Consider the following 23,049-nt stretch of genomic DNA (forward strand, 5'->3'; position numbering starts at 1 on the left):
ATTACCGCAGTAATGAACCAACTGTTGCAGCTGTATTCTCATTACCACCCCACGGCCACAATCATTTGTTACGCATTGTCTGTAAAAATGAGGTGATTGAGCGGCCCTCTCTCGCTAAACTCGTGGAGATGAAGCAATGAATCACACTTAAGGGAGAGACCGCTGCGTGTGTTTTCGCAGGAAGATGAGAAGAGAGAGAAAGGCAGAGAGCCCGGGACACCGAGGCAGCGTCTGAGTCCAGTTGAGCATCAGAGCACTGGGTGGTACTTCCCTGAAGGACAAGATCATTAAGACGGGGAGGGTAGGTGAAAAAGGAAAAATAAAGACGGACACCGCTATGAGTCAAATCAAAGTTCTCCACGTACATGGGATATTAACAGGCTCTTGTCTCATCCCTGGATGGGTGCCCAGGACGGCATGTGCCGGCCAAGATAAGTCGTCTGGATCTGGTCCATAAATGTTCAATCTATTACGCTAATTTATCTCCCCATTCACTTGCAGTACCTCTCCCCCTCACTTTCAGCTTAATCAACTTGTACAATACATACGCAATGGGTTTAATAAATCTCTGCAGAAGAGGTCACTTGAGTCAATGGAGTTCTAATGTTGCCTGTTTAATATGTATCAAGTACTGCAGTATAAATACATGCATTATTGATTAAAAATGAATAATTCATTAACAGCTTACGAGAGATCTGAAGAAAACATTTTTTAATAAACATATACAAACGGTTTTCTTGTTATGTTGATGTTGTTTACTGGTGCACACAGTGAGCAAAAAAGCTTTTCTGTTTTTTTTTTTCTGAATGAGAATTAAGGATTGTACCATGTTGTTGTATTGGGGAGACAAGCCACAGTGGCCGCCCTAAGCTGTGCTCTGCTCGGGTTCCCTCAGCAGGCTGAGGAGCTTCTCCATCTTGGCTACTTCCACCTCTGGACCCTTAGGCAGCTCCTGTCCCTTCTTGGCCTACGCACACAAACACACACATATAAAGAGAGAGAAAAAGGACTCAGAAATGACTTGACCTCATGCTGGGGGAGACCACAAAACCAGCAGGGAGGCATACAATAATCAGACAGAAATCTAAAGAGATGTAAGGTCAATAGTAGCAAAGTGGTTATAATACTAAATTATATAATACTTTCTTTCCACCCTTTTGTGAGATGTCCTTTGAAAACATGTAGATGCTGCCTGTGGGTGCCATTACAAAGGGCAAATTCAAAGATATCCTCCAAAGTTTGTGGTGTGTTGTAATTACTACTGGCACATTAAGTACTCCTGTGTGTAGAAAAGCAAAGCCACTTTAGAGCCACATCATACGGCTGAATGTTTGTCTTGTCTTGCTGCGGGAGCTCATTCCACCTCCGTTAAAGGATATTAAACAGGCCTGTTGTTATCCAGGCTCATTTACCATTGCCACAGGTTTTCCTCAACTGAGCTGGACTTTGATTAAAGGAGCTTGATAGAATCTTATAGTTCAACAAAGCTTCACTTGATTTTTATAGAGGGTTTCAAGTGCTGAAAAAAACTACATAAATGATTACATAATTATATAATTAAATGCTTAATGAGATGAATAAATATTTACCTGTTAATACATTTAGTTTCAGCCCTTAAACCCACAGATTCTAACCATTTTAATTAGGAATTAACACTTTTGGGAATTTAAGAGGCAACATGTAAATACAGTTTGTATCACTGTAATAATGCAACTGTAAAAATAAGACTTCCAATTTCAGGTAAACAATAGATAGTTCGTATTTTTATGTTTAGCGCATTTGAAGAGAGGCCTGTTACTAATAATGATTAGCATGATTAGAGTTTATCGGATTCTCAGGTTTAAGAAAAAGCCTAAATCATTCTGAAATTGCGTGAAATTCAGATAGCACCGTAGAAAAAACAAATAATTCTATTTATTTAAATATAATTGACTGTTCTGCTCTCATAAACATTCAACGAACTGACTCAAGGATGAAAAATGGAAGCAGTCCACAATTTATTTGTGCTTATAATACAGACCGCTGGAGAAATGGGTCGAGATGCTTCCTGTGTCGTCTACCATTGTTAGCGCAGGAAAAACACAGGTGTGACTAATAACATTAATGCCTGCTGTTGCATTCAAGAGCAGTATGTTTACACTGGAAAAATGTCAACATAAAGGATAAAAACACCAGTTTGATTGTGGTGTTAATGGATGTGGTCATGAGCCTTTATTTGCAATCTGTCTGTGGACCTTTCACCATATTCTGCAAGTGCAAAATTAGCACATAACGTACAGTTTTTTTTTTTTTTTTTTAATTCTACTAGTATGAAAACAATGAACAAATGAGAGGTGGGTCTCACTGACTCCTCCTTTGAAGCTTGGAACATGTATATCTATATTTTGGTGTAGCTATTTTGAACTGTGAAATGGATACAGCGAGCGGGGCTGATCCAGACGGACAGCTGTGTTCCCTAAACATATGAGCGTCAAAACTCTGTGCAACATAATATCTCTGCCATGATGAATGGCCCAATAAAGCACATGCGAGAAAGGCTGACTGGGCATACACTGGTGCTTCTAATGAATACAACTTCAGAATTTATCAGAATAATAAACATTCCTCATCTCTCAACATGTGTTCTGATATATTTTATAATTCTATTTTTCCTCGCTGGTTTGCTTACAGCAGCAGTAAAATCCCACTCTTGTTCTGCATACAGATACCTGCTTTGTATGCATCCCAGAATTTTGTGATTGGCATTCGGCATTAATATAAATGTAAATGTCTTCATAGATGTAAAATTCTGGGACACAGTAGTGATAATAGACAATCACAAAATATTGCATAAGGCTGCTTTTATAACGCAACAGCCACTTATGATTTGCGGGCAACACAGAATGAGGGCAGTGAAAAGAGAACAGATGAGATGAACACATTGATGCTGACGCAGCTGAACTGAACAGTGTGTTGAGTTGAACACAGGCAGGGTTCATTTAATGTTAGTGGTTATCTAAAGATGATGAGCGTTTGAGCGTGTTGTGTGCACTTTCAGACCAGATTCAACTAGCAAGTGATGATATACAAACCTTCTTAATCACAGTGATCTCTTGTTACATGGGACATGGACACTTGGGCTGACACAGACCCTACACGATATCACCACATACCCACAGGCCTGTACATTTCTGTGAGTACAGCATAACAGCACGCACACCTGACATTACCTCATTAGTGACCGTGGCCCTCGAGCTTACAGCTGGGAAGTAACTGCTCACTTCAGCAAAACAAGAGACCATTTTAGAACACACTTTGGAAGGTACATCCTAAAGTAAACTTCTGTTATCTTTTTCTGATAATTAAAAAGTATTTAAGGGAACACCGCAAGAAGCGAGAGGTCAAGCGGACTGAACTAGTATAATGAGAGTCAACGAGCCAAGTTCTGTTGCCAGCTTTACCCAACGCTCTTCAAATAAGTGAGTACAGCACACCTCTATTGTTAGTGTGCTAGGCCACTGTGCCAGTGCTTTGGGTATATTCATGAGCCACCATGCCCATTGTGCTCTTCTTAGAGGGCTTCTGTGCCAATTTTCTAAGACATATTATTGAAAATATTTGCAGTGGGTCTTTGTGCCTGATGCTTATTTGCCACACTGGGTTTCCAAAATGCTCTGAGCACTGTCAGTGGTGCTGAACTGTGCAATTATTTCCCAATTGTACGCTTTAGTGCTACAGTCTGAGGTCGCTAATGAGGTAGCACTGAATGTGTGTGTGTGTACTTTTTCTTATGCTGTACCCATCCAAACTGTATTTATGCGTGCGGTTGAAGGAAAACTGTTGATGTGTGTAGCACCCAGATGCGGCAACGTATAATACACAAAAACGTGTCGTGAGAATAAACTCGTATTGCTCGAGTCGTTAGCATTTCTTCTAGTTTACATGCATCAATTGTGAAGAACACAAAGGAGACTGGAGAGACTGCAGAGCTGACTGTAAATGGGCCCTGATTAAAGTGTTGTGACTCAGTGTGCCATTTGGTTTCCTCCTGTGTTTAGTAGGACCGCTGTGATTACTCCGCAGCTCATTAACCATTGTCATGAGTGGCAACAGAGCCTTCAGTGACTCATCAATTGTGAATGGGGCTAAAGTGGGATACAACTTGGCTTGAATACAGAATTACTTTAGCTTTGCTTTAAGTTTTTTGTCCCCATCGTGTCTTAACATTAATTGGCAGTTTGACAGTATGAGTGACAGGATGTGTAGGTAGAAACAGACAGGGAACACGTGAGACCAGGGTGGTCACAGTTATGTGATTTCCAGTAAAAGTTCAAATACATAACAATTCACATTCTGCTTCTCCTTCGAGTTATCTTTTTTAACAAGCTTATTCAATTATAAACAACACTGCTTCTCTGCGGCTAATTGCTAACTGGCCTAAATGAGCAAGGGAGAAAGAAATACAGGCCGATTAGTGATGCTGATAATGAGCTGCTGAAGGGGGGTGTTCTGGCCTCCATTCAATTGTAATTTGGCGAAATTAGCTCGAGGTCAGCACTCCGCGAAGAATTAATCATCTTATCTGCTTTTATTGATGTGGAACAAGTGGCAGTCGTAAATAATGCAAAAGGCCAGACATATATCCAGACTGTTTACAGATAAGATGGTATATAAGGTGAAAGAACACAACAGGCCATTCAAGTGCAATGATAACACTGCAGAACACACTCTTCTGTGCTGAAAGTGCTGTTGTGGACGAGGTCCATTTGTATGTGACATTACAGCCTGATTATAAAGACAAAGCAGTAAGAGCAGAAACATAAAATGCTGAAGCTGCAGAAAGGCAGGTTTATCTTCTTATTAGCAGGCTCAACATTGGCATTAGCTTTGGACTAAATTAGCTCAAATTAATTTAATGTAGTTAAATGTGAAAGTGAAGGTCGCTCTCTGGCAACTTGATAAGACTCTTACCTTAGGTTTCTGGCGGAGGTTAGGGGAGAGTTTGAAGCTGGTGACATATCCTCGGTCATCACCCACTATGATGATCGGGTGGATGGGATTAAACTCAATGTGAGTCAGCTTGGTCTTCTTTTTGGCCACTAGCTGCTGGCAGATGGCCTTATATTTGTTGATGCTGAGGTCAAAAACGTGAACCTGAAAAAGGTGAGTGATTGAAAAAGATTTAAGGTTTTGTTTATGATATGTTGTACAATTCTGACTCTGTAACTGAACTGACTGAATTCAGGACTCTGGCATCTGCTATATAAATACTGTGAAAGTGTCAAAACAGAAGTGCACACAGCCTTTGCTTCAAATAAGCACTGAGGACTTCGGTGAAGTTGTGATGTCACAACTGCACAGTCACCGCCCTCAGCCACGCCCCCAGCACAGCCATGGTTGCAAAAACACAGACAGAGCTTATTCTGAAATACAGTGGGTGGTGCTTGCTCAGGCTTGTGAGAGCTGACCAGTCAGAGCAGGCTGGGCTCTTTTGGAGGGGGGCCTTAAAGAGACAGGCACTGAAATCAGTGATCAGTGATCAGACTGCTGCACAATTGTCAGTATGAGAAACATAATGTGTTTTTTTAAATTGAAGCACGTCAACACTTTATAGTACACACCCAAAATAAAAGTATCAACCTGAAATGAGCATAAATAGAAAAACTAAATTACATTTGTTGTCTTTTCATATCTCATGCTTGTGTCTTCTTTAATGTGAGAGGGAGAATAGTGGAGCACAAGCCTCTGCAGGGATGCAAGCCGGACCATCTGCTGCAAGGAAGCGCGTTCCCAGTAATTCAATGAGTGTGCATTTCTGTCCCTATGTGCGAGTATATGTGTGTTTGTGTGTGTTTGGCAGCCCCAACACAAAATCATGGACATCGTCATCCAGAGGGAACCAGATCACAGATATTCTTCTGTCAGCCTAAGTGCATTTGGACAATCTGTCGACAACAAATGAGCCCACTTCAAAGCACAGCCCACTCCTTTTACCAGAGAGATGACTGTGATCGGGTCGCCAGGGTTCACACTGTCTGTGTGTACCATCACCACACAAAGCATCGCAGTCATCACTTGCAACGAATCATCATATTCTACCAGGGTATGACTTTCTGTGACCTCCATCACTACAGCCATTATCTGTAGTGTTTTCGCTTTTGATATATAAGCACTAATGTAACATTAGTCATGACTGATTGCAGTACACACTGACTATTTGCAATTCATGCATGAACTTGAGCACAGAGACATAATACTGTGTTAAAATGGTTGCTTATGATTTATCAAACTTAAAATGTATTACATATTTTAATTTCATTTATTTTAGTATATTTAACTAGCAACAGATAACTGAGACTTTTTTGCTTTAACTTATCATTCTGGAGTAAAAACTGATTGCAGTGTAATTCCCTATAAACCTCGCTTTCAATGTGCCATTTGACTCAATTTTTGCTGAAAAAATTGAGCACGTCTGTCATTCTGCAACCAAATCAGGAAGCTGCATTGTTTTCCCTTGTTGCTACTCCCAGGTAACAGTGGAACAACTGGAATAACTGTGGAAACTCTACATTGCTAAAGATAAAGAACCCTGCTCATGAAGGAGGCAAAAAAGGTTCAGAGGGAGACTGAAAGAAACCGAGGTAAAATGAGTGAACGGACAGGCATTCACTCAATGGAGAGCGCTCCAGTGTTGTGTCGAAGTCAGTCCCCCTGTGGATATGTGTTCCCTCTTACCACCAGGACTAGAAAATGGCATTCTTTCTACTACATTAGTAAGCAACAAAACCTGCCCACTTATTAATACAACTGGGTGTTTGACTCTGCTTACGATTGTTTTTTGGTTTTGACAGTAACTCTCTAGTCTATAAGCTAACTCTTTGTGGCAGCGGCACCAACAGTAATACCACAGGGGAATGTGAGGAGGGGTGAATTTGAAAGGTTGCCTTTTACTGCTTTAAATTAGTTAAATCATTTAGTCAGTTTTTATTGCTTCAGGTTGATGTCGTTAAAGTATCAGATCTAATAATCTAGCATGAGCTGATGCAGGTATACTACCTGCAATATGTGGCAGTCCATGTGCAGGAGGTTAAGGGAGCTGCGCAGAGAGCAAATATGGATTTGGAGACAAATCACGGGGGGAAGAGCCTGGACTCATTATTTCATCCTGACACTTTATTTCTTCAACAGTCGGCTCAGATGGAGAGGCAAGGACAGAGAGAACCAAGAGATATTTGTTTGCAGTGGCACAGGCTCAGTGTCATTCTTACACCTCAGCCGGCCAGGCAAGTCATTATCCTTATGAACACACGTACACATGCACATGCGCGCGCACACACACACACACACACACACACACACACACACACACACACACACACAGACTCACACGTGAGCCATTGTGTCTCTGACATTTCGCAGTGTGGCAGCAGCAGCAGCAGGCCAGGTTGTCATCAACAGTAAATACACGTCATGCAGCGCACAACTCATGCTGAGTCACTCAAGCTCTATCAGACACTTGTCAACAGAAAATGAAAAATGTACTGCAAAGAATCTGCTATCCTGTGGGAAGATTATGACGATTATTATCATGTACTGCGATAGAACCAGTGAATGTGGGAATTCTGACAATATTCTGTCATTCTTTAATACAACCAAATGTCAAGGAGAGTTAAGCCTGGCCTCGGACTTAATATCGTACGGTTATTTAATGGACCCAGTTAATTCTGCACACCCCGGGCTGACATTCACCTACCTTAAATTGTGGCAGTATAGTAAATTCTAGTATACCTATATATAATGGCTAGCTCCCGTCAACAAAATCTAAGCTATTTTCGCCTCAGCTCGTCCTTTAAAACCTGACTGGGATGATGGTTCAATTTTGAGATCTGCAGACTGAGAAAAAATGGACCAGGCACACTGACCTCGATCGACTTCAATTTATTATTCTTGTCGTTCCTGCCGCTTTGAAAGGGGAGGATATTGTGCCTGTAAAATGTATGCCAACTGATGAGATTTTAATGAGTTTTTTAATAGCTTCTGAAAACTGCTTTTGATCCACTTTGAGAGAATAAATTACCATCGTTACAAAAAGGACCGAGACTTGGTATGCTTTCTAACAAAGTCATTTAATTAAATGTTTTATTTCTGCAGATGATGTTTACAGTTAAACAAACTGCTGGTTTTATTCTGGGTTTAAACATCAGCAGTATGCATTGTAGGTTATTTATCTGCAATTTACGATAAAAGAAACATTTGATTTGTGAATTTCTGATATTTCCTCTCTTCCATATCCTACCAAGACTGATTTGTTTGGTTGAGACATAATTTACTTAACCTTGGATATGCTACAGTATGTATTGTGCCTGTGGCGACTGACTCCTGGCGTCGGAGAAGACGGGACACACATGCACACGCTATCACATAAGGTGTCTTTCAAATTGCTCAGCTCTCATTTCCTCTTTGTCACTCTCACTCGACTTCACTTGGCACACCGGACAGGAAATGTGTCAGACACAACACATTGGACTTTAGAGCGATGGCACAGACTGGTGCGAAGACAAACAGATGGGGACAGCTTGCAGCCATATTAAGAAAATATGTGGAAATAAGCAACAAGGCATCCACTGAAATTACTTCTGGCTGGAATCAATAACCACTGGCAGGGTAGGAAGCCGCCTTTGTGACAAGAAACTGTGTTTGATCAAACTCTATTGCCCGAGGTTCCACTGCACTAATCTGGGGCTTGATCAATAGCAATGGTTAAGTCAGCTAAGTGTGTAACTGTGTTATAAGGATCATAATGAAGAGGATGGCAGGTGGTAGATGGCACAGCTGTTTTTTGATAATTATCTTAGGCACACAGCAGATGTGAGGTGGAGATAATGCTAGCCTTCAGACAAAGCATCCTACAGTATATGAAGTCACATAGGTCTGAGACTAGTTGTATAGATGGTTTATATATCTTAGATTTCCTATGTAATTACATATTTGATAACTTTATGATCGTTAGTAATGTGTCCCTTCTTCAATCATAGTTAAAGGAAAACAACTTTTAAGTTCCATATGTACACCTAGCTTAAACCAATGCAGTTTGATACGACTAATAAATCCTACCTTCATGAAGGTTATATTGTTCAGTATTTATTGAGATCGTCTCAGAGAGGTGTTGATTCAGCTGCATTGGCATTTTGGAAGCTGTACTTTGTGGCGCTATTGACTTGTGTTGAATTATATCCTCTGTGTTCTTTCTATTATTTTGTCCACCCCATTTATCTAAATTATATTGCCCAGCTCTACATTCTGTATCAGATGTAGTCAGCGCAAAATCTGCTTTCCTCAACTATAAATGTAAAACACTTGAATGTACAATCAATAATGTGATATTCTTAATTACTCCAATCATAAACCATGCACTGTAGATTGATCCAGAGTCTTTTAAAGACCAAAACAAGCAAAAAAAACAAAGCATGATGAACTGTTAAACTCAAGTTCAAGTCAAGCTGTGGGCTGCAAAATGTAAATTTAGACAAACACTTACCGTTCCATCTGTTGTGACAGCTGCAAATACAGTGGAGGAGTATGGAGACCAGGCAACGTCACCAACAGCTGCATTCAGGTCAAAGGTGAACATCGGAGTGCTGGAAAAACACACGGACAGCCAAGGTCAGACAGGAAATCTGCATTTCTCATTATACTGCATAAAACGCAATGTGCCTCTGAAATAGAGTCATCCAGAGTTGGTGCTCTCTACAGAGTCTGGAGTCAGAGAAATACTTCAGTATAACTATCATATTCTGCATTATACATATGAAACAGCACATTTTGTTTCTATACAGACGGTACGTCTGTGGTTTCTTCTGACAAGTTTCAAGCAGTAGAACACCATCTTTAGACTGTCATCCATGGTAATCAGTTGCAATCTGTCTAGTCACTGATGCCTCATCAAAGCCTGGCAGAGGAAACGGGTGAAGATGAAACACAAGCCACCTGCACACTACTTCCTCCGATTGTTTACTTGTAAAAAACATAACTGGAAGCAGGATGAAGAATGAAAATTTTCCAAGAGCTGAAACCAGGCACATAAAGGTAATCTTCAAGGTAAGAATCAAGAAGGATAATTTAGGTGGATTTCTGGGGCTCTATTCGCAAAAACCAGAATGTAATATTCACAGTAGTGTTTCATTAGTGCATAATGACCTGATACTAAGAATTTTCTTTGGCCCTCTTTCATGGAGCCATGTTTCTACAGCAGCCTGCAACGGACAAACCCAACACTGGCTCTTGAGAGGGCCTTGTGTGTTTTTTACTTTTTTAGTGGCCATTATAGGAATGGTGACACAAGAGGTATTCAGTTGGTTGCAATGTGCAACCTGACCACTATATGCCACTAAATCCAACGCACACTTTGAGGAGAAAGTGTGTGTGTGTGTGTGAGCGAGACAGACCGGGTAACAAAACTTTCTTAGATGGAGACTTGAATGGGTACATGAAAGCAATCTGCACTTGCAGTCTCTGAGTAATGAGTAAAAGTGTTTGACTTACTAAGGGAGGAACTAATCAATACCCAAAGCCTTCTGGACACATTCTGCAAGTGAATTAGAGCTCACAGCTGTGAAGATGTTTACTACCAGCAAGCTCCAAAAAAACAAATGAAAAAGTAATAATGTTGGAATGTGTTATCAAGAATGCATTACAGAGATGTCGAGTTTTTACCGTGCAAAACTAACCCTCACAAATTGCATTAACCTTGGTAACAGACCAGAATGCACAATCATCCACACTTAGCACTCCTCATCTCATTTTTTGCAACAGCCTCCCTTATTGATTTTGTGCAGGATGTCCCCCAGATGACGGACAAACAAATGTGCTGCCATGCTGCTGTGCCTGTTTGATAGATAACATGCATTCTGGTAGGCATAGAATATGTCTGAAATTAGGTGCAAAAGGCTAATAAATCTTTAAACAGGGGGCTTTTTACAGCAGACTGACACTGCAAATACTGTAAATCGAGAGTCGGAGCTATTAGGATTCATAAATAATGTCCAAGTTTATCACCAGGCTGAGACGCAAATTTATAAAGCTAACTGACTGATTAATAGACTTAATGCACGTCTCTTCTATAAAGCCACAAACCCTTCAGTTCATTCAGAACTGGCTAACATCATCTGATAGTTTTACAGAATATACTAGCCTCAGCGTAAAGTCTTTTAGTGTAAAGCTTTCACACACTTCTGAACAGTTTGGCAAAGTGAAAAGTTGCTTGAGCCAGTCATCAGCCTCTCCCCGACACAATATGTCTTGTATCTATGGGATGTAATGGATCACTTTTGAAAACCCGGTCTCCCATAATGGGCAGATGATTACTATCATTATTCAGTCAAGCTGCCTGTGCTGACAAGAAGTGGGAGGCACTGCATGTTAGTCAAATCATTCTGGGTTCATGATGAGAATCAGAAGGTAATAAAGACTGAAGACAAACTTTAATACTAATGAAATATTACAGGAGTAATGATTATCTAGTCCCCTCTTCACTGAATGTACACAATTGATCACAGAACATAAGTGATGTTGCTATCTATAAAAATATACATACAGTATAAACTTGCAGTTGCTATGCTGTAGCTAAACAGAAATGTATTTATCTTCCATTTCCTTAAAACCTGAGAGAGTAGTGATGTTACTTGAATGATACTAAGACTAAAATATTAACCACACATTAATAACCAGTTCAATGACCCAAATTCGCAATCGCAATTCATTCTCCTTTTAATCCCAAATGAAGATGGTCAGTTCCATATGCACTGTAGTTCTTGTCACCTCTTCACTCCCACTGCCTTCCATGTGTCAGCTCTAACACATATGGAGTCATAAGCTCCTTTTCGCTCAACATTGAAGAGCTTCACAGGGAGACTGTGGCACTGAAAATTTCAAGCATTTCCCCAGAGATGTCACCCTCCTCTTCAAATGCACTCAAGCCAACCAGGAGGAGTCACTAGTGCAGCAACAAGCACACAATCCCTCAACAGCTTCCCACCAGCCCACACTGCCAGTTACGTTTGATGGGATGCCAGCAGTGTCGGAGGTGGGACCCTAGTTGCTGTGACAGCGGGCGAGTGCTGACACTCAATAATAATAATATCCCCATTACCTCCAAATGCCACAACATTTTCCCAACATGTACCACATTAGTTAAATTAGGTATACAACCTAATGTTAGTGAAAAAGTTGTTTAATGAGATATGAAAGCATCAAACATGCATCTTAGATGAATGAGATGTATGCACTTCTAACTAACATCACAACAAAAGAAAAATGTAATTATAGGTTTTAAGCCATTGGGATTGGTTGTATAGACAAAATGGAATAAGAATTTTGACAGCTGTGATGCAATATACAGTACAGTGTCTAGAGTGGTGTCATATCTACAGTAGCTGCAAGCTGTCTTACTTGATGGTATGGTCCCAGATCTTGACGGTCCAGTCTGAACTGCAAGAGATGAAGACCTTCGGGTGGAAGTGGTTCCACTTAACAGCATCCACTGCCATGCTGTGGGCAATATAGGTCTCCAGAAACTGGCTTGAGTAAGTCTTGGAGCACTGTGGAATAAAAGCAAAGTCTTGACTTAGACCAAAATGGATGATCTGTAAACGCAGGATTTCCAAAAGGTGCAATATGTAAGATGTTTAGTTAAAAACATTAAGAAATTAAAATTTAATGGCAAAATCTGAAGAAATAACAATTTTGAAATAATGATATCTATGTAATGCGTTGCAGAGATATCTACTGGTGTTAGCATGATAACCAGCTAGCCCCGTCATGTCCCAGTCTAAAGCTCTTGTGCTAGCAGTGGAAGGACAAACACTTCCTTGCCCAAAGCTCCAAGTCTGGACCGCTAGCTGCATGGCTAACTGAGCTAACTGGCTAACTGCAGCTCAGCTACCAGCAGCCAGCAGTTACTTTAGCGACATAGTGTCCCATAATTGTTTTGAGTATGACAGGTGGCCAATTCTTCCAAGGCAAATTTTCCTTAAGCAAACTGTTCACTTGAGGGCTTTAAAAACATCTCAAAAATATTCCTAAAATATTAATTGATAACTCAACAGCCCAGGAGGTACACATTAAAGTTCCCATGGTAACACCTTTCCTGCTCAGCTTAATCAAATCTTGACTGTTATCTGAATTGTTATTGTTGTTGGTTTTTGTACAGTAAGGTCTGGTTAGTAAGAATGCTGTTTGGCAATCAGACCAAAAACTAGCCTGAACTGGACATCACTATGACTTGACAAATGTCCCTCCAGCACTTCAGAAGACATTATTATTTTTTGTATATTTGTAAACACATTTTCCATGCAAGTCTTAGCAGAACTTAAAATACAGTATTTTCTCCAGAATGCTTTATGTATCTGGGCACATTTCATTTTGCATTGGCAGCTGAAAGGGTCTTGCTGTGACATTGCTGATTACAGAGAGGCTAGAAGTCTAATATGTGTGACAGTTTCGGACCAAAGAAGAGTATTCTGGTTCTCTGTAAATCAATGTTAAATTACGCTGTAAATTTCTAGTTAGTTTGCAATTGACAGAATTGGATTAAAAGTACCACCACAGCAGCAGAGTTAGATTTAAGTACTAAATTAACTGGACGAGCCAGGATAAAACAGCATGGCTTGTGGGGACAGCTGTTGCACTTCTAAGCACTGACAGTTTGATTGTTGCCCTGCAGCTAGGTGAAAGATTCTTAATCTGTCCTCTCCTGGGGTTTCTGGGCTGCTGAACCTTGAGGTGACAGACAGAACGTATTTCATCTCACAGTCTGGGTGGGTGTCTGCCTATATGTCTGCAAGGAAGGTGATGTGTGTCTCTATAAACACAGCATGCATCTAAGACACAACTATCATAGGAAGCAGATTCAGTCTGCTGCCTCATTTGCGACCTCAATCATGTTGCCAGGTAAAAAGCCACCAAGATGCAATCAGACATGTTTCAGACATGTCTCCTCACGATTAACTCCAGTGAGTAAGCTAATCAGGGATAAGCAAAGAGGTGAATTTCACAGTGAGGAATTTGAAGGTAGCAAACACAATTCATGTCTGACGTGAGGGGAAACTGACAGTGGTTTCACTGGCAACACAACAAGACAAGTGAAACTAATGAGCATTTTGAATTGAATACTGTGAATGTGATAATAATGAATAATGTGACCATTCACAATTAAACTTGTAGTGCTTTTTCTCCATCTAGATGTCATCCATCTATATTGTTTTGGCGTGAATTTGTGGGTTTCGGAGATATCGGCAGGAGAGATGTCTGCCCTCTCTCCAATTTAATGGGACTAGATGGATGAAAAAGTGAAGAGCCATGTTTTTCAGAAATCATGGCCTGGTTACTTAAGAAAATTCACAGACTTGCAGTTTCGTTCAGGAACTACTGTCTTTCTGTATTACTGCACAGAAGGAAGTTTGCATCTGCTCATGGATGCTAGCTAACTAAGCTAACTAAGCTATCTGACACTGCAGCCGAGGAGTACGGTATTAATGTTAACATCCTGAACAGTCACGAGCATGAGCCTCTCATTCATGACTAGATGCACGCTTCCTACTGTGTGGTAATGCCGAGCAGATCGGCAGAAAAAAAAATTAAACTTGCTACATGAAACTCTTCACAACGAGGTCTGTTGATTACCTTGAGTAATTGGGTCATGATTTCTTGAAAAAGACACCCTGTTGATGTTTTCAAATGCATTTTGGCACTCTGAGCACCGCAAGCTGAGCACCATCTCGTTCCAGGCAGACATCTCTACAGCCAGTATCTCCAAAACTCAACAGCTCACATCAGAACAATCTAGATGGATAGCACTACAGGTAAGAGGAAAAAAATATGTGTTTTAAATTGTTTTTGGATGACAGTGAAGTTCTTAAGCACTGGAGATCAGACTGTGTTGGGCTGCAGCAACACAGACAATACTGGCTTGCAATTTCAATCAGTTGAGATGTTGAGAATATTAAAAAGATAACATAAAGCAGCCTTGTCCTTTATTCCTTTATTTATTCTATAGTATTTATATGTTCTTGTAGCCAGGAATTAATCTCAACTCTCATCATCTCACTACCAAACGCTGCATTCTCTTTATGTTCACGTAAGAGAGTCTTCCCTGAAGCAGTAGGTTTAATATTATAAACATCTGCCAATTTCAATAAAGTGGGCATTTGTCCGTGAGCGGCACTTTTACTAAATCAATAGAATAAGGGCTGGTAACTGCAAATAAATGAGACGTTCATGAGTGTCTTTCTGCCTACGGTAACAAGAACATGAGGGAGAAAAGCAGAGAAAAGGTGGGAGGCCAACCAAAAACTACCAGCTGTCTGATGTGGACGGAGAGAGCCTCTGCTTAAGAAGACTCATTAAACCCTTAACGTCAAGCCTGAGGGGCTCCCAATGGGCTAAACAGACACACACAAGTGCACGTGCACAATTCTGCAGCCGCACACATACACCAGCAAACACATGCACATACTATTAATGGAAACTTTCTCGCTTCTGTACCCTTCAGAGTGCAAGCCCAGCAGGATATCTGAGTGCAGCACAAACAAAATGAGCTTACATTTTTCAGGGAGACAGTGTAAATCCCCAAGATGGTCCTAATGTCATTTAGAGGTGGTACAGAAAGAAAACACAATAAAGGGATGCAGCTTTGCTGAACAGCACCAGCAGAATTTTTGTTACAAATTTTCTTAAGCCGGTGAACTTTGGAAAACCAGACATATTTGTGAGAAGTTATATGGTATTTGTGAGTCATGTAAAAGATTGTTATTTTTTAGCCAGTTAGTAGTTACTAGTCACTCTAGTGGCCAGTCATCAAAAGTCAAAAAGTCAGGAGTTTGATATGAGAAGATGATAAGAAAGAAGGGACTCTATGGCCAGGTATTTGAAAATGGACATTTAAGTGGGTGCAGGAGCAACTAGTTCAGCACCACCTGCAACAGGGGTGTAGGGAATTAATTAAGATAAAGGCAAGACAGCTATTGAATCAGCAACGCAGCCACTAATAGATACCCCTTGCTTTAACTTCAACGTCCAGTTATTATCTTGTACGATAGAAAAGCCTAACACAGTGCATACTGTGACAGTCTTGAGATGGAAGTAGCTGCACAAGGGAGGAGAGACCCGGCCTGCAGCCTACCCTTTTAAGTATGCCTATATTTGGATTAAATAGTGTGTGGAGAGCTCTCCTGTTGTGCGCAAATGAAACACGCATTGCGTGTGTGCATTACGGCCATTCAGTCAGTTAGTTAGAAACCTGTATGCACCCCTCCCTCCATTTGGAGATAATCTTGGACACAAACGAGTAACGGCACGGCAGTAAGTCTAGCCGACCCAGCTAGGCAGTGATGGTGGTTGGACAACACACCCATTCACATAAAGTTACCATTCAAGCCAGTCGAGCCAGCTGCTGTAGTGTAGCCTAAGCAGATATAATGTAGATATAAAGCCGGGTCAAGCCGCAGAGTATCTGCTCTAGGATTTAAAGGCAGCTTAAAGGTACATTATGTCAAATCTAGAAAATGGTGTCGTCTGTCAGAGGGCCCAGTAGATTTATGACGTCACAGCTTGATACCCACTGCAGGGCCTAATGATGGGTCAAAAACATAATTTAACATGATCACTGGGCTTTTGGCACATTTCACTGTGTATTGATAACTGGCAATATGTTTAAATTTCCAGACTTGTTTTGTCCGTCTGACTTTCTTCTAGCTCTGTTGTCAGTGCTCATTCATATGCACGATGGGTAGCACCACTGTTGTGATGCATACCTGAAATCAAGTATTGCATTTAATTTCACACTGGCTCTGTTTTGAACTGATTCCTATAGCATTGTCAAGCAGGACAAGTCAATAGAGAATAGAGAATACAGAATACTACCAAAAAGTTATACAGTATATTGGCTCTAAGGGTTACAAGCTATGAATGAGGACAATGGCAAGTAAGGATACCTTTGTTCATTTGCCTAAAAATATATTTAAACGATAATATAGTGGACTAAAAACATTAATACATCGTGTATGTAGTACATAGTATGAAACTGGGACACATCTGTCTCATTATGGGATTATCTCAAGCAAGTTTGAAGTCTCAACTGAAATGATCTAATACCCATGGCTGCCTGTGTGTTTGAAAACCAATCTAAAATTTTATATAATAATACTAATTATACGCTATTTGCACTGAATGAATCGGTCCGTTAAAGATTGTAAATGAGGTGGAATAATACAGTGCCTTATTAACATAACCCTATAAAATACATTTAATAGGGTTATGTTTTAATCAGTTACACATACACTATATTTTAATGTATTACTCATGCCAATGTGCCATAGCTTGATGGTATTGTATCACAAGTTATGCTGTGATTCGCTTCCCCACTGGACATTTGGCTGCCTAAGTGAGCCATGTTAACAAGATGCTTAATTAATGTAACTGTAAAACTAGTGTAGTGGAATCATTGATACATACCTTGTGTATTTTCCCCTCCTCTGTGCCAACTAGGAAGAGATAGTCGATCTGTTTATGGAAGTCAAACGATGTTCCACAGGCTGTGGACAGGAGGGATTGAACTCATTAATTAGACACGCACTGTTACAGACACTGACCTGATGCACTGGACTGAGGCAAATCTGATCTGATATCAGATAATATTTAAAGTGATAGTTTAAAAATTAAAAACATACAGTACATTTTCATATACATGTGCAAGATGACATGCAGTGTAATGGAGCCCTTACCGATGCTGGGCTGCTGTAAACCCTCTGGCCCCTCAGAGACAGCACCATTCACTGACAGTCTGATAATGTCTGTAAAGACCAGCTCATTCTGCAAGCATGCAAACACACAGTGATGAAGTAATAGATACTAATAGATAAAAGACATGCAAATGAAAACAACCAAATAAATTGAAGATAATAATTGCAAATGTGAAGAAGCACACAGACAAACTCATCCAGAGGGCAAACAAAGAGCAACTAATTAGCGTCTTCCAACTTGCATCATATTTTCATTTTGCTGAGATAACATGAAAAGAGGAAAAACTGCCTCTAATTAGACCACATAAGAGTTACAGAGAAAGTAATGTAGTAGTAGTAAGTAGAATTCCTTAGCTAACCTTGACGAGTGTCCAGGACACAACTCGGCCATCAGATGACACAGAATAGAAATTGTGGTTATTGTCCATGTCATCGTTCTGCCAGCAAACCTGAATGAAAAAATACATTTATGTGACATTTCCTTTATTTTCTTGTACATTAAATTCTCTGTTAGGTTAGGGGGTGCATTCTACTCCTAATAAACTGGTTTGGGATGGCTCTCAAAAATGAAAGAGCTTCCATGTAAATGAAGACAAAGTAACAGTGCAAGGATTTAATGACAGGAACTAAATGGCCTGAACTCTCATCACCTCTACCATTGTCCCCTACTCTCACCTGCCAGACGGGGTCAGTGTGCTTGCCAGTCTTGGCTGTGCTCTTATACACGGGCTCCAGTCCCTCCTCCTGCAAGTTGTAGACAGCCACACAGCCGTCATAGAAGCCGACCACCACCAGGTAGGAATGCTGCTCATGTATGTCAAGGCACAAGATGCCAGAGGTGGTGGGGTAGGTGTACTCTGGGAAGGCAGACTTCTTCAATGAGTAGAAGACAAGCATGCCACGCCCCTGTTTACTGAAGTCGTCTGACAGGGAGAGAGAGAGAGAGGAGAGTGGACGATCAGGTCAAATACCAAATATGCTTTATAAAAAAGCAGCAATTAAAATTTTGATTAAATTGGTTTAACATACAGATGTATGGATCCCCATTTTTATTAGGTGTACTTACAGGATCCCATTCCTACAGCAAATAGGTCCTGATATTTCTTATTCCTGTTGAGGAGAGGTACATCAATCAGTCATTCTCCCTTCTTTTAACAGCAGAAGGGATAACATTGAAGAACAAACACAGGTAGTTGAGGTAAACAGTCGAAGACATTATCTTTAAAACACTAGATAGAGTGAGAGTTGCAGCTGCATATTTTTCCCCATAACAAAAACATAATTTGAAGGGAATATCAGCAGACATGATGATCAAACCTACCAGCAGAGGGCAGTGACAGACAGTCTTTTGGCTTTGTCATATTGGAACTTCCACAAAGGGAGAAGGGTGCCCTCCTCGTCCCTGAACTCATCAGACCCATCCTCAAAGTATTTGAAATCTGAAGAGGCATGAAAGGAGGTTAAGGAAGAGAGAGAGAAAGAAAAGAGGAGAAGAGAAGAGAAGAGAAGAGAAGAGAAGAGAAGAGAAGAGAAGAGAAGAGAAAGTGTAGCAACTTGAATATAAAGTGGGATTGTGGTTTAGTATTGTGTCACTTAACATACAGTATTTACTGGAGCATACCTTGTGCTACATCATCAAATGTATTCTGATTGACCATTCGTTCTAGGATCGTTGACTTCTTCAACAATTTTCCCACTTTGCTCATGTCATCCATCTATAGAGGATAAACGTTGTTACAGACTAACCATAAGGACTAGGCATGAGACAATATGAAAATTTCATGTCACAATTATCCTGTCAAACACAATTGTGATTGACGAAATTACTAAACAAACTGGAATCACTTTAATAAATAAATGGTAACCGCAGCTCTCTGTCATTTTTTCGTTTGGAATCTGTAGTATTTACAACCATCCAATTGAACTTGTTTTTTGGGAGGGATATTATGTGCAAGCCATGCCTTCAGCCATGGTGACAGGCTTTGGCAATTCAAAATAAATAAGAAAAAAACAATCTAGGACTGTATGTCACTGAGCTAGACAGCTTTTTCAAATCACTAATGTCGGATGGGTATTCAAGATTCTCTCGATTCACAATTATCCCCATAATGAAAATTCACCACAATTAACTTATTGTGAGCGTTTTATCATCCCATCCCTAATAACATTATGAGTATGATGATAGAGTATCACCATGTGTGCTGGGTAGCCATATTGTTAACTTTGAAGATACTATGATTTAACAGCCATTAATAATGTATGTATAGCAATGTATGCATAGTATGTATGGCGACAAGATTAATATGAGCTGTAACTGTGTTAAGATTCCAATACATACATAGAAACATGTTATATTAGGGCTGGAAAGTTCAAGTCTCAAGTTACCTGAGCCTCTGTCAGCATCGTCTTCTTCTTGCTTTTGTCACTATCTTTCTTTGATGGTGCCGCTTTCTGCTTCTCTTTATTCTTTTCTTGCTTCTGCAGCTCCTCCACATACGCGTCATAGATCTCCCACTGCAAAGAGAATTGAGTTATTCCAGTCAGCCCATGTGGGCATATATATTCACTGATGCTCAACTGTGTGAAAATGAGCCTTCCTTAAACATCTCTTTTAAACACATCAGGTTATCCAGTACCTGACTAGCAGTGGCAGAGAAGACGCTGCGTGGGGGAGGTTCAGTCTGGCAGCTTCTTTCCTACAGGAAAATAAACAATGACTCCAGAGAAACTCTTGAGGCTATGAATATTTTATTACACAAACAGCAATATTGTGTTTTTCAGACCCTCTAATATTAAAACTTTGCCTTTTTCCTAAATGTAGCTATCTCAACTACTATGTCAGTTGTGATAACTACAGTTGTGATGACAGGTGAGAGACTGGTTATCTTTCTTCCTACCCTTAGTGGGTTATTGAGAGTCTGGGAGGCCCTCTCACTGAAGTTGAACTGGTTAGTAAGTTTTGGCTCCTTCTTGTCAGTTTTGGAGACAACACTGTCTGGTCTGTCCTCTTCTCCAGCTTCCTCCACTTCCCCTCCATCCTCTACAGGTGTTGCCTGTGGAAAACCAACAGGGGGGAGTGTAAATGATTGACCTTGTTAGGACACAGGATCCTGTTCAGATTGGAGTATACTGTCCAGCACAAAGCATTGCTCTAATTTTAGTTCAACATATAAAATGTCATATAAAACATATTTTTACCGGGGTTTCTGGTTTCTCCTCATCAGGCTCTGCTCCAGCGTCGACTGTTGCAGTCTCTGTACACATGTGAAATATTACATCATGATTTGACTGTGTAGAAAATGAACTTGTCACTTTTGTCTTGAATTTGATGGCACATGTTGCAAGTGACACCTTGTGGCACCAACTATGCACTACACCAGCAAACACTTAATGTAACAAAAACACAATATGGAACATCATGAGCCTTGAATATGTATAGACACATAATATTACTGCAGCATGTTTCAGTACCTACCCTCAGACAGACCCTCCTTGGCCCTCAGTCTACGAGCCTCATCGGAGTCTTGATGCAGGAGGCTGCCCTCCAACACAAAGTGAACAGTCATCTGATCCACGACACTTGTAGACTTGAAGGAACGTTCCTGGAAAACACAAGAAGCTGTGATGTGAGGAACAGCGAGCAGAGAAACCTGTTTTCCTGTTTTGTTTAAAGGTATTAGGAAATTAGAAATATATGTTAATCAGCTATTTACATGGTCTTAAACATATTGACACAAAAAGGCACAATAACATTGGCATTGAATCGCTTACCGTCATCTTTTAAAGGTGAATACATATAAGGTAAGTAACAATCTGTGCCTTTTTCATGAAAAAAATCTTCAGTACAAGGTGGCTTCAGCACTGCAGTGATGACTGCATCTACAGTGAGTCATGTGAAGTTATAAGCCTTGATAACACTTTACCTTGAAGCTGTAGCGCACAATATTTTGGGGGGCATGTGGGTTGTTTGCAGTCAGGATCCTGGTGATTTCCTCTTTCAGCTCCTAATGGCAACATTATAGATGAAACAGTGATGATAACAGTACAGGTTACAAAGGCCTGCATAATTTTGCAGAGGTATTATTTGCAAAAACAATGATCAAAAAGAGGATAATGAACTTTTCTAGTTGGAAAAGAAGAATTATGCAACAGCAGCAAAGTCTGAGCCAATTCCCTCGACAAGCCCATATGGATGTCTCAAACTTGAGCGATGAAGATGCCCATCTGCTTACAGCTTCAGTGAGCTCCAGTTGATCTTGAGGCTTAGTAAGTGCTTTCCCATGAGACCAGTCATCCCACCCATCTCCCGCATCCACACCCTCGTCCTCATCCTGCAACGTTACATACAAAGAGAGATTTATGTCTTGGTTCAATTAAAAAGTACATCAAGTTGTAAAAGCACATGTGTTTCTCATAGAGCCAGATGCCAAAATTCAGAAGTGTTACTGGAATTCATGATTTTTTAAAAAGGTTTGTGAGTTGGAGGTTCACCCACCTTTTTCTTATTCGCAGCTTTAGCTGGCTTCGCACCAGGTGCCTTCTGAACAATCGAGCCCTGTGTGAAAACGAATGAAAAGTGTAAGCCCTGACATTAGCATAATGAAAACACTGTCAGTGCACTCAACGTCAACTGGTAGCTACTGCTTTAACTCTAATGCAGTTGTTGTAGCTAGCTTTATGACTTTGCTAACGTAAGCTGGTTAACGTTTAGGCTAGCCAAACTAAGTTGACCTTTTACCTTTCTCGCAAATGCTGCAACGTTATTGTTAGGCAGGGGCATTGTGAAATGAGTCCGGTTTGACAACAATTTCGGTATTTAGCCCTGTCAAAAACAGCACAGCACCGTTAAGTGATAAATAAACTTTTTAAATCGTCAAACGCATAGACGACTCGCTCCTCAGCAGCTGCCTGCTGCTGTATATGGGTTGCCAAGACAACCACCCGTCTCTGTCGGTCACTGAAGAGAGCAAAGATCATAATCAAGTCAAGATAGTTCCCATCACATGGCGCTCACATGGGTTGGGCTCACGTCTGTTTTTTTGTTTTCCAGTTTGTCATTACTGTATATTAGCAAACACACTTTAATTGAATCACATCATGAGGACATTTTATATGTTTTGAAAGCCACCGTCACTGTTGTTGAACGACAGCTTTCCTGCCCAAGGAAGCTAATTAAAACAGAAAGCTAGGAGGGAAAACGCTATGCTACATTGCATTGCTGAAGGCAGAAAGGGTGGCTATGTTTTTCCTGAAAATATTAAGACATAAACACATG

At 40.5% G+C, this 23,049-nt stretch overlaps 1 protein-coding gene across 2 annotated transcripts; it reads right to left on the reverse strand.

Annotated features, from left to right (window-relative positions):
• Positions 1-696: 696 nt before the first annotated feature.
• dnai1.2 (dynein, axonemal, intermediate chain 1, paralog 2) lies at positions 697-22,705 on the reverse strand. Of its 2 annotated transcripts, XM_084347950.1 has the most exons (20): positions 22,513-22,704; positions 22,270-22,329; positions 22,007-22,105; positions 21,698-21,778; positions 21,250-21,376; positions 20,973-21,028; positions 20,672-20,827; positions 20,411-20,470; positions 20,160-20,288; positions 19,396-19,489; positions 19,096-19,213; positions 18,841-18,884; positions 18,450-18,697; positions 18,134-18,223; positions 17,757-17,844; positions 17,488-17,567; positions 12,427-12,575; positions 9,518-9,617; positions 4,951-5,133; positions 697-967 (listed from the first exon to the last, which is right to left on the reverse strand). In XM_084347950.1, exons 1-20 carry the CDS (start codon positions 22,552-22,554, stop codon positions 866-868), a joined length of 2,106 nt encoding a protein of 701 aa, XP_084204076.1. In that variant the 5' UTR covers positions 22,555-22,704; the 3' UTR covers positions 697-865. The 2 variants fall into 2 exon arrangements, with proteins under 2 accessions (XP_084204076.1, XP_084204077.1); XM_084347951.1 differs by lacking the exons at positions 22,007-22,105; positions 22,270-22,329 and having other exon boundaries at positions 22,513-22,705.
• Between the last annotated feature and the right edge of the window lie 344 nt (positions 22,706-23,049).

This window comes from Pagrus pagrus, assembly GCF_965226575.1.
Source record: "Pagrus pagrus genome assembly, chromosome: 3".
Lineage (NCBI taxonomy): Eukaryota > Metazoa > Chordata > Actinopteri > Spariformes > Sparidae > Pagrus > Pagrus pagrus.